At 41.7% G+C, this 12,478-nt stretch overlaps 1 protein-coding gene across 1 annotated transcript in view; it reads right to left on the reverse strand.

Annotated features, from left to right (window-relative positions):
- Nucleotides 1–269: 269 nt before the first annotated feature.
- TBC1D9 (TBC1 domain family member 9) overlaps nt 270–12,478 on the reverse strand; it is a 122,188-nt gene continuing 109,979 nt past the window's right edge. Inside the window, exons 17-21 of the mRNA XM_004768462.2 lie at nt 7,794–7,859; nt 6,704–6,790; nt 3,731–3,805; nt 3,533–3,636; nt 270–2,405 (exon numbers count right to left, since the gene is read on the reverse strand). Coding sequence (XP_004768519.1) covers nt 1,683–2,405; nt 3,533–3,636; nt 3,731–3,805; nt 6,704–6,790; nt 7,794–7,859 — 1,055 coding nt within the window. The 3' untranslated portion in view covers nt 270–1,682. The remainder of the gene's footprint in view (nt 2,406–3,532; nt 3,637–3,730; nt 3,806–6,703; nt 6,791–7,793; nt 7,860–12,478) is intronic.

The following is a 12,478-nucleotide window of genomic DNA, read 5'->3' on the forward strand; positions in this document are numbered from 1 at the left end:
CGAGGGATTTTCATCCTTTAATCTCTTTTGCAGTTTAAGTTAAATAATTAGAAACTGATAAGCATTCTCTTATTTTAAATATACCCATTCAAGCATAGATCACTGGATATTTCTTATCTCAAAATATTTGCCTGTAAGCCCTGGTTTACTTAAAATGGTTGCCCAAATAGAATCACGACCCCCCCCAACCACCACCACCCACAACATTGTGGAAAGAGTCACGTTATTGCCTTAAGCAGGAACTCAAGCACTGAGATGAAAGCCATATCTGAATATCTGATGTATTTTATTTGTTCACATTGGTCCTACTTGAGGTTAACACTACTTCATCGGACAGTTTAAAAATCATTCTGTAAACAAAATAAAAAACAGCAGCAAGAGCTAAAATAAAAACACAAGGAGTCATAAAGGAATGTGTTGACAGGAACGCTGAATAAGCAAAGAAAATGTGACCATGATGATGATTCAACAGGAGAGAACACCTTCAGTGTCTGTAAAAGGCAAAACTGTAATAGTAATAAAATTAAAAAAAAGAAAAAGCAAGAATCCAAAGTGCAGGTGCGCTAGTCTTCTTTTCCACATCCATTCAGGAAATAGATAGAGCATCCTATTCTCTTAATAAAGTGACAAGTTCTGCTTTAAAACATTCAGGTACGTTATCTTGCAGATTTTTTTTAAAGTTTACATGATCTCTACTTTACAGTGATTTAACTGGAAAGATGATCATAAGCGATACATGGCATGATTTCTAGAATCTATGGAGAGTATAGAAATGATAAAGTTTATTGTTTTAGTTTTTGCTTTATTTGCAGTGAGTAACAAGAAGCTGAAGATCCAGTATCAGAAGCATCAGTACTTTTACTCTTTCCAGAAAAGAAATCAAGAAAAAAAAAATCCTGAGCCCTCTGTCATCTTTGTTGCCATTTTCAGATTCTCTGTAACAAAAGACTGTTCATTTTCCCTGAATTCTGGTCAGCTGACTTAAATAATCAGAATAGTTTTCCAATGCAAAACCAGTCTGGTATTGGTCCAGATTGATCAAATAGAAGTGTCATTCTGGCATCATGTAAAAATCACTTACACGTTCATAATTGTTTAGAACCTCAAACATTTCCCCCTTGAAAGGAAACATCTGTCGAATATGATTTCTGAATAGAGGAATTTTATGAAATGTATTTCAAATCTTAAAAAACATTTTGAATGCTCCCTCTGATGGTACAGAATTTCCCTCAGCTGACATTGCCTTTTTCTTTTGGGAACATTCTTGTGTTCGTGGCATTTCATTTTCCTATGGATCCAGGTTCATTTAGAAAGCCCAAATACACAAATGGCCGTTGCCTTATTTAGCATTAAACAGCACTATTTTTTTAAACCACGTATACAGCTCAACAGCAAGATTAAAATACACACATATCACGGACAGATTCATCTCTGTTTGGAATTCACGGAATAAACTGTATTCTGGTAAATCTCCCCCCAAGACAGTGTACCTACATCGAGGCGTTTAAATATTTCTCCAACGGTTTTCATTGTATTATATTATGAAAACACGAGGCTTCAAGCCACGTACTAATAAATATTTAATTTAAAAGGAAGAAAGAAACCCCACCACAGAACATTTAAAAACAAAACAAAACCCTTCCCCTCCCCCACCCCACCCGACCCCAGTGAAGGCGCAGGTGTCAGCCCGACATGGCAGAGATCTCATAGTCACTGGCCGAGGTCAGGGGCTTGCCCATCATCCGGATGTTTTTTGCACTGGTGATTCTGGCCATCATGCACACGGGCTTGTCAAAGTACTTCACCAGGGCCGGCTCAGTCAGGAGGGAGGCCAGGAACTGCTCGAAGGTGATGGCCCAGTCCCGGTCCAGGCTGGTGCTCCGGGGCAGTGCCGCCGTGCCCTGGCCGCTGCGCACCAGGACTGTGTCCTCCCCGATGTCCTCGCAGTGCAGCTTGTCCTCCTCGTGGGAGCCGGCACTCAGCACTGAGTACGAGGACATGGAGCTGTCATCCTTGGTGTCATCGTCGGAAATCAGCATGGAGGAGCAGGCCCCGTTGTCCCGGGGAGAAGAGTCCTCCAGCTTAATGTCCTCCATCTGGCCTCCTAGGGAGTGCTCCTCACCCTCCACCGTCAGGCTGGCTGGGAGGGGCTCAACAGACTCCACCACGTAGGCCGGGCTGGGCCCTTTCTTGGGGAAGAGCATGCCCGGGATGCCCGGGGGGCAGGTGGGCCCGCTGCCCCCGCTGCCACCCTCCTTTGCAGGCTGGGTGACAAAGAGCTTGCCGACCTCCCCAATCTCCAGCAGGAGGCTGGTCACCGCTGCCGTGGCGTGGTAGAGCTCCTGCTCATTGGGGTCTTCGCTGAACATGTTGTACATTGTCTTACACAGCTCTATAAACTGGCCCTGAGAAGGGATTTGGAAAAACACAAAGGATGTGAGAATCTCATGGGAGGCACCGAGGCAGGACCAAAGCGAACTGCAAAGCGATTTAGTATTAGGGCTCCTGGAAGTGCCTGGGTGGCTCAGTGGGTGAAACGTCTGTCTTCTGCTCAGGTCATGATCCCAGGGTCTTGGGATCAAGCCCCAGATTGGGCTCCCTGCTCAGCGGGGAGCCTGCTTCTCCCTCTGCCTGCCGTTCCCCCTGCTTGTGCTCTCTCTGTGTCAAATAAAATAAATAAAATCTTTAAAAAAAATTCCTGAAAGACTCTGGAAAAGTCCCAGATGTCAGATGAATTGATGGGTTGTTTAAACTCTCTTTATTCATGTTTGCATTCCACTTAATTTGACAATTTTCCAACATCCATAAACATAGAAAGAATGAGATAATAACCCTTCATGTACCTGTCACCTGGAGTCAAGAATGACCGTCAGACAATTGCTCCACTAACTCTTCCCCCTCTGTTCAAGTACCATAAATTAATTTTGTCATCTCACTTCACATCTACACACTTCAATATGTAGTAGTAGAATGACGTACTATATGTCACCAGCTGACACCAGCTACAGTTCAGTATGTAGCCATGGGGAGGCTCCAATCCCCTCCCCCATGACACATCTGCTCGCGTCCCTGGACGCCCCACCCACATGGTTTATCTGCTCTCCCCACAGGAAACTCAGCATTGTCATCCTGCCTTACAATTACTTATATTGTTTTATTTGTTGCCTGATGTTTCAGCTTGTTAAGGAGCAAATAAATGTGTTAGATACCTCTATAGCCAAGCACAGTGATTTGCAAACAGCATGAACTTGTCTTTTGCATATCTGAGGGTATTCTTAATACCTAAAATGAGAATGCCTGTACTCTCAAAACTGAGTATTTTGTGACTCACATTTTCTCGGTGGGGTTCACCTTCTCACGACGGAGCCTATTTTTGATTCACAAAAACATGCAAAAAATGCATCCAAACAGATCCTAATTCAATATTCCGAGTTACTATTCTCTTTGAGGGGGACTTCTGCTACATTTATCTATGACTGGAAAATAGAGCTTCAAGGTTCGAAATGAAGAAACTGAAATGTTAAACACCTACCTGATTCAGTTTGGGTAAATCCTTTGCATTCTTTGATTTTGATTTATTTTCTGGAGTCCAGAGTCTCAGATAATTACGATTTTCTTGAGAATTTGCCCTCTTCCCTAAAACCCAAGTGTTGAGAAATAAGCATTTAAAGGCCAAGAAGCAAGCGTCCAACCCGCAGGAAGGTAAACATGCGGAGGACAGCGTCCTCACCTCTGTCCGGCTGGAGACTCACTGTGACGAAGCCGTCTTCTGCGCCATGTTTCCTTCTGCTCTCCAACCCAACCACTGCCAAGAAATAGAAGAAAAAGAGCAAAAGGTTATACAATAAACCCAGAGGTCCAGCATTTGGTAGGAAATAGAGAAACCTCGAGGTTGGGTTGCCCGATTCAGCAAACCAAACCAAACCACACCAAAATCAAAACCCAGTACAGGGAGCTATATTTGAATTTGAGATAAATAACCAATAATGCTTCAGTAGAAGTGCATCTTAAATAGCACATGGAACATACACGTGCTAAACAAATGATCTTTGGATCACTGGATCATGGAACACCTAGTAAAAGCTAAGTTTTTATCTCAAACTTAGCTTTTACTAGGTGTTCCATGTTTTATCTGACAGCTCTATTTCTCGGTAATGGTTCCCCCAGAGCTATTTTTCGCAACTGGGGTTCAGTGTAGAATTAGGAATTAAAGGAATGATGTCATGTGGTCTTCTGCACTTAAAAAAATGGTGGTGTTGCCTAATGAATGTTGATTTCCCCTCCCTCTCTGTTTCATCATCATCTTAACTTTGCCGACACGAGCCTCGTTTTCTGTCAAGCCCTGCAAAAGATCAAGAACTTTTGAAAAAAGAAATAAAAATCTAAGTGGATAAAAAGTAAACCAAAAAATCCTACAAAATTCCTTACATTCATAATCTGGCATTTCAAAGATATGACTTTCAAGGAAACCACTTGTAACTGTTTTCCTTTTTCTTCTTAAAATGGGACATCACAGGGCACATAAGGCCTTCAAAGGGGAGAGGTGCAGAACCTCCTCCCGGTTCCCATTCAGTTTGTCAGCTGTCAGAACGCATTTCAGCAATCTTCCATCATCCAGAAGGTGGCTGGTTTGCCAGATATGGGACCTTCGGTGAATTCAGAATCATGTTAATCTCAGCAGCTTTTAAGATAAAGTGAGAACGACATACTATATGTCACCGAGAAGTTCTTCTCCTCTTAATGTTGAAAATGATTTAGGAAACAGCAGATATTTAAAAGTATTTAATATATGGAAAGTTCATATCATAGATATAGTACAGCCATTTAAAAACCGTATTTTCAAAACAAACAAGCAAAAAACTCCACATTTTCAGAGAATGTCTCATGACATGGCAACATCCTCACTGGATTTTTTTTATATATAAACATACATATTATTATAATGACCTGTTATATGGAGAAAAATGACAGAAAAGAAATTATTTCAAGATATTGTCATCTTTATATCACAAAACTTTAAGATTATCTTTAGCTTGTTTTATATATTATATTTTTAGAATTTCAACACAAAGCAATAGCGGTTTTGGAGTTAGAAAACCATTTTTAGAAAAGCAACTTTTGGTGATGATTAATGGCTATTGGCATGTGAGCCCTGCTGAAGGATTCTGGAGGATTCCGAAACAAGTGGATCCTTTTCTGAAATGAGTGTTTACGAAGAAAGATAGGGTTCACGTTTTGCAGCCAAAATACTATTGCTAACAAAGCTAAGAATAGGGTAGGACACGCTAAGACACCATGCTGAAAGCCTTCCTGCATGATCTGATTAAATCCATACTACACCCAAAAGAGCAGCTATCAGCTCCATTTTCACAGAAGGAAATGGAGACTTGGAAATACCAGGACCCACCGGAGGTCACCTGGGTAACAACATACAGAGCAGGAGAGTACATTCTGTCCACAGATCCTACCCTCAAATCCTACAGCCAATAATAAGGCTGGATCCAGTGCACCCCTTTCTACTCAATCAGAATAACAGAGTTTGATGATAGATGGTGACTACGCTTATTGTGATGAGCACTGAGTGATAAACAGAATAAATCATGTTACGCAGCTGAAACTAATACTAATGTTATATGTTAATTATACTCCAATAATAATAATAGAATAATAATAATAAAGCTGGCCTACACTGCGTTTATTTTGGAATGGCAAGATTTAAGAGCCAAAGGGACCTGGGAGCAACCATTTTTATTTTAGGACTTGGGTGAAGCCACGAAGCTTCACTGATGATCTATGAGAAGGTGAGCAGAAGTGAGCACATTTTTTGTGTGTGTGTAAAGGGCCAGAGAGTAAACAGTTCAGGCTTTGCAGGCCGTATGGTCTCTTTCTCGACTACTCAATTCTACCCCTCTGTCATGAAAGTAGCCAGAGGCAATACACAAATGAACAGCTTGGCTGTGTCCCAATAAAACTTTATTCTAGGCACGAAATTTTAAATTTCATATAATTTACCCCCTTAATAAAATACTATTTCACTTCTGATTTCTAAAAACCACTTAAAAATGTAAAAACCAGGGCACCTAGGTGGCTTAGTTGGTTAAGCCTCTGCCTTTGGCTCAGGTCATGATCTCAGGGTCCAGAGAGCCACATTAGGCTCTCTGCTCTGCAGGGAGCCTGCTTCCGCCCCCCTCTTTGCCTGCCTCTCTGCCTACTTATGATTTCTCTGTCAAATAAATAAATAAAATCTTAAAAAAAAAAAAAAGGAAAAAAAAACCATTCTTCACAGGTTGTACATACAGACCGTGGGCCACATTTGGCCCATGGGCTGGAGTTTGCTGACGGCAAAGACAGAAACAAGGAAACTCTTTTTGGCAGACATGTCCTGATTCTGGAGAGCAGCCTAATAATAGGAAGATGTTCTTAATGAGCCTGACTAGAGCAGGGACAGGGGAGCAAAATATATCATTCTTTGGGCCATGTTTCCTCTAAGCCAGGGGGACAAGGTGTACATGGTCCCTTCCATGGGCCAAGGACCCACTCCCCAGTAGTTGGTTGCCTGACTTTAGATATATGAAAAGAAAGTAACACAGGCCACTGTATTGGTATACTTCTCTGACTGACTAGCTTTGGGGGCAACTGTTTCTAGTGACAGGGGGCTGTGGAGAAAAGAAATACAGTACTCCTAGAGACGAAAGCCACTTACCGTGTGTGCATTCTGGGGTGATGTCTTCAAAGAAGTACTGAGTTGCTTCAAAAGCAGAATCTGGCTCGTCTTGATCAGAGGATGGCTCTAGAGAGAGGAGGAGAGGTAACTGTCATATCGGCAAAGCTATGACTCAATGAAAATGTGTGTTAGTTGTTAGAGAAGTGACAAGGGGGAGGGTGAGAAGCTGAAGGTACAAAGGTAGAGTGGGGCACATCACCAGGGGCCCTGAACGCCTTCTGAGGGTTGGGGGACTCACTCCATTTTTACTCCATATTCCTTTTTAACAACCTCACACCAAAGTGTCCCTTTACATCTTCCTTTTCGTAAGATTTCCCTAAATTCTGTGAAATGCTGCTTCACAAACCAAATTTCAGAAACTGTATGCAATTAAAGATAATTCTCAAATCTATAGTTCTACCCTTTCTCTATCTTTAATGCAAATCCCCCATTTTTAAAGTATTTGCTAGCTACATCCCAGCTACAGGCCAACCTTTTTAAAAACCGGAGCTCAAAATCTTTCCTACTGGGCACCTGGGTGGCTCAGTGGGTTAAGCCTCTGCCTTCGGCTCAGGTCATGATCTCAGGGTCCTGGGATCGAGTCTCGCATAGGGCTCTCTGCTCAGCGGGGAGCCTGCTTCCTCCTCTCTCTGCCTGCCTCTCTGCCTACTTGTGATCTCTCTCTGTCAAATAAATAAATAAAATATTAAAAAAAAAAATCTTTCCTACTTATTTCTGTCAGTGTTAGAACGGCTCCTTCTCAACTCAAAATCTCAGGTTCCTACCCTCTCTTCTCTTTTACAACCTTTGTATCCCATGAGTTACCAAATGCTATTTGTTCTCTCTCTTGCAGAAGTCTGCTCTTTTCTTGTACAATTCGTACCTCAGACAGGTAAATGACCAGAGATACAAGCATGTACTGATTCAGGAACCTATGTAGGTAATTACTATCCAGATCACCGTTAGTGACCAGTGAGTGATTTTGTGTGTGTGTCAAATAGGATGCATATATACAAAAAAGATGTCAAACCAGGTCATAGTTAGGTACATAACTATAACTGTAGTTAGGCTCCTCCTGTAGCTCACTTACCAGGCAAGACGTGCATTTTGTACAGGAGTTTGAGTTTCTCTGTGAGGTCCCCATGGCACGCAGCACCTAGAATCACATAAGTATCAATGTGAAATGGATTGTGTGCACCACTAACACCTCTGGGCTTCACATTCCCCTGAAAAACCAACTTTTTGCAAATTGAAGTCAAATATTGCGTGACAGAAGGTCTGGCCAGCACATATTTGGGCTAAGAGCTCTGGAACCATGATGCCTGGTTTCAAATCCTTAGTACTTACCATATGCCCTTCAGAGAGTTAACCTCTCTACTTCAGTTTCCCCTGTATAAGGCCGGATGATAATGAGAAGATTGTACCAGTGGTCTTGACATCAGGATCAAAGGAATGTGAGAATTAAACATGTAATATGTATAAAATGCTCAGAATAGTGGCTGGCACATAATAAAGGTGTTACTAATAAGAAAAATCGTATGACTGGGTCTCAACACTCAAACGGAATTCAGAAATAATCTCAAAATATGTTTGAGATTCCTTCCAATAACTCATTGTAGAAATTCCTTTTAGTTGTTTTTGGGATGTCCTTAATGTTTCTTCAGTTTAATTCATCTGAATCTACCTGCCACTATGTCACTATCACTTCGATCAAAAGAACCCTGTTACTTCTTCCTTTAAAGTCCCTAAGTATTTCAGGAATCAGAAAATCCTCTGTTAAGTATCTATTCTCAGAGCGCTTAGTTGAAGATTAATCAGTTTTGGGAAAAGAGGAATCCCAGAATCTGGGTTAGCAGGAACATCAGGGGATGTCTTGTCTGTGTCCCCTAAATGTAGGCATCTCTCCTCCTCTATGAAAGCCAGGAGAGTCTAGCACCTCCTTGAACACTCTCAGAGACAGGGAGCTCATCACCACCAGAGGCATTCCATTCCACCAATGTATTCTTTACATACTGAAAGTTCTGCAATTTTTGTTTTAGTCTTAGGATCCTTAACCTGCAACCTCAAGTTCAGAAAGTCCACGAAGCCCCTAAAATGTGCAATTTTGTCTCTATGTGCATGTGTCATTTTGTGGGGCAGAAAACGTCCATAGTCCTTATTAGATCTACAAGAGTCCATGACTCAAAAAAAGATTTGGAACTGCTTTTCTTCCCCTTATTCGACTCTTGAAAGCCAAACAGAATAGGTCTATTGCCTCAATACACCAATCCTTCAGATTTTGAGGATAACACACCTGTCTCCCTCAAGCTTCTTTTCTTTCTTTCTTTCTTTTTTTTTTTTAAAGATTTTATTTATTTATTTGACAGACAGAAATCACAAGTAGGCAGAGAAGCAGGCAGAGAGAGAGGAGGAAGCATACTCCCTGCTGAGCAGAGAGCCCAATGCGGGGCTCGATCCCAGGACCCTGGGATCATGACCTGAACTGAAGGCAGAGGCTTTAACCCACTGAGCCACCCAGGTGCCCCTCATGCTTCTTTTCAAGGCAAGTGTGTCTATTTTCCACTTTCTACCTTCCCTACTTTTATGCACGTCCACCTTACGGGTCAACTTGTCAATCAATATCTCTCTGGAGAGAGAGTTCCGGAAGCCTCTAGTCTACTTCAGAGAATAGTAGAGCTGTTCTTGACACCTCTACTAATGGAGCCTGAGTCTGCATTCAATTTTTTATTCTCTTTCACTGTGGAGTTTCATACTGACCACATGGTTAACTAAATCCTAAGATGTTTGCACACCAATTAATACTCACCATGAAAATGACAGACATATATTAAGTTAAGTGTTAAGTCTCATGTTAACATGTCAGTTCACTTTTCTCTCACAAGAATTCTATGAGATGAACATAAATATTATGAAGTTGAGCTTGTTGATGGTAAGTACTGTGTTCAAGGTCATAGGTTAGTAAGTAGCAAGCCCAGGATTTGGATTCAGATTTGTCTGACCCTAGATCCCATGCTTGAACCCACCATACCATATGTAAAAATTCTAGCTAGTTTTTGGATTTGTTTTTGTTTTTTAAGATTTTTTTTAATTTTTAAGTAATCTCTACACCCAACATAGGACTCAAAGTCACAACCCTAAGATCAAGAGTTATATATTCCATCAACTGAGTCAGCCAGGCACCCCTGGGTTGTTTTGGTTTTATTTTTTTAAATAATCATTTCTTAAAATTTAGGATTTCTCGTTTATCCTTACCAATTTGTTTTTGCCAATCATTTCCTCCTGTCCTATTTTTTAAATCTTATTTTGTCATCTAATGTTTTGGCCGTCTCTCAGCTTCATGTAGCCTACACGTCAGCTGAGTAGGCCTCTTATCTCTCTCTCTCTCTTTTTTTTTTTCCAGTTATAAAACTGCCAGGGTTGGCCTTTATTGAGTCAACTTCACATTGGAACTCATTCTTTCAGATCCCTAATACTCAAAATATCAGACGTTAGACTTAGTTGGAAACTTTGGTGAGCAATATTGGGTCTTTTTTTTTTTTCCTACAAGTTTTAATTTGGCTTTCTCCTTTTCTATGACTTCAGTTGCTGACTGAGTCCAGTAGAGGGGGATGAAGAGTAATCCTAGTAACAGTAATAACTAAGTCTTTTCAGTCAGGCACTGTTCCAGGAACTCTGTCTACCAGAAATATTTAATTTAATCCTGACAGTAACTCATTTGCAAATGAAGAAACGGTCAGAGGTTAAGAATCAAGCCCCATGCACTAGAGAACTCTCCCCTGAAACTGATTTCATTAACCATCCCACATGGCAGGCAGTGTTCACCCAGTCACCCAATCACCAACTTCAATATACTCCTGCCCTTTTTTTTTAAGTTTTTTTTTTTTTTAAGATTTTATTTATTTTTTTGGCAGCAAGAGATACAGTGAGAGAGGAAACACAAATAGTGGGAGAGGGAGATGGAGAGGGAGAAGCAGACCCCCCTGTTGAGCAGGGATCCAGACGCAGGGCTCCATCCTAGGACCCTGGGATCATGACCTGAGCCTAAGGCAGATGCTTAACGACTGTGCCACTCAGGTGCCCCTTGCCTTTTTGGTGTATACTGAGTGATCTGTCAAATGACCAGCTGCGTCATGACATATTTAGAAATTGCCTTTCAGCAACACAACTGGAAAAGGAGACACAGCTCATTCGTGGCTTCCGATAGTAATCCTTCATTTCTAATTCCATGTAGACCATCTGTTCATGAATTTCTAGAGGGAACTTTCTGGGGACTGACATTAAAATTACTGATGCATCTTTTCCCAGAATTCATTTTTTAGTTTTTAAAGGCTGAACAGAATTTCCCTTTTTTTTTCTGTCTCTGTAACTAATAACTGACCCACATAGCTAGCAACAGTTCTGAGCATTCTCCCAGTATCTAGGGTGAGGCTTACTTACTTTGCTCAAGAATGCGACTGCATTCCGAGAAGACTAAATACTCTTTCCCGGTGTTTTCACTATGCTGGACAGCTTTCCTTTCTTGAAGATTTTAAAGGGAGTTTTCCTGACTAGAGTCCCCGAACTTAAGTTAAAGATTTGTCTCCATCACTTTCCACACGCCACGCTGGTCTCCTTTTCTTCTTTATCCTTGTCCAAAGCTAATTTTTTTTTTATAAAGATTTTTTTAATTTATTTGTTTGAAAGAGAGACAGTGAGAGAGAGCATGAGAGGCGGGAAGGTCAGAGGGAGAAGCAGACTCCCCATGGAGCTGGGAGCCTGATGCGGGACTCGATCCCGGGACTCCAGGACCGTGACCTGAGCCGAAGGGGGTTGCTTAACCAACTGAGCCACCCAGGCGCCCCCCAAAGCTAATTTTTTAAAAAAATCTCCTTTTGGTAGCCACCAGTCAGGTAATAAGTAGTTACCTTGGGGTGGAAAAGATGAAAAGAAAGAAGGGCAAAGGGGCCTTTAGCCCTGTTTGGACTGTTTCTTTTCTTTTTCTTTTTCTTTTTTTTTTTTAAAGTGGAAGGTACTTATGTGCTACTCGTATAATTAAAAACTGATAGCTCCCCCTTCCCTAAAAAATATCCTGTTGCTGTTGTCAGCACAGGGTAATGAAAAAAAGGTGAGTGATCCACACAGACATGCCCTTGTCTGAATCCTGGGCCCAGCAGGTACGAGCTCTGCCATTCAGTTCAACAAGAGGTTAAGTACCAGCTCGCTGAAAACTAATGTCCCAGCAAGTTGTGGAACCTTTCGGAGCTTTCATCTCTTTAACTGAAAATGGGGATGGTAACGGTAAGCAGGTGGGTAATAAAGCATTAGAGTGACAGCACCAACTGTGCCCCTGGAGTGCCTGGGTCCATGGAGGTGTGCACCCGAGGCAGATTAAATGTACATAAAGCATTGGGTAAGCACCTGGAGAAGAGTAAATGCTGGGTAAACAGTAGTTACCAGTACTATCCCCTCAAAGGCCCCTGTTTGGATTTAGTGATCAAGTACAAGTTCTAAAGAATCCGAATAGCATCTGCACTTAAAAATGGCTAGTTCTGGGGCACCAAGGTGGCTCAGTCGGTTAAGTGGCTGCCTTCGGCTCAGGTCATAATCTCGGGGTCCTGGGATTGAGCCCCGTGTCTCAGCAGGGAGCCTGCTTCTCCCCCTTGCTCGTGCACTCTCTCTCTCTCTCTCTCTCAAATAAATAAAATCTTCAAAAAAAAAAAAAGGCTAGTTTTTCCACATTCCCCTTTAAGCATATACATGAGTGCTTTACACAAATAATTTTTTCCTACCTCAGGG

This window comes from Mustela putorius, unplaced genomic scaffold (genome assembly GCF_011764305.1).
Source record: "Mustela putorius furo isolate JIRA1106 unplaced genomic scaffold, ASM1176430v1.1 tig00000083_pilon_pilon_pilon, whole genome shotgun sequence".
In the NCBI taxonomy this organism is placed as follows: domain Eukaryota; kingdom Metazoa; phylum Chordata; class Mammalia; order Carnivora; family Mustelidae; genus Mustela; species Mustela putorius.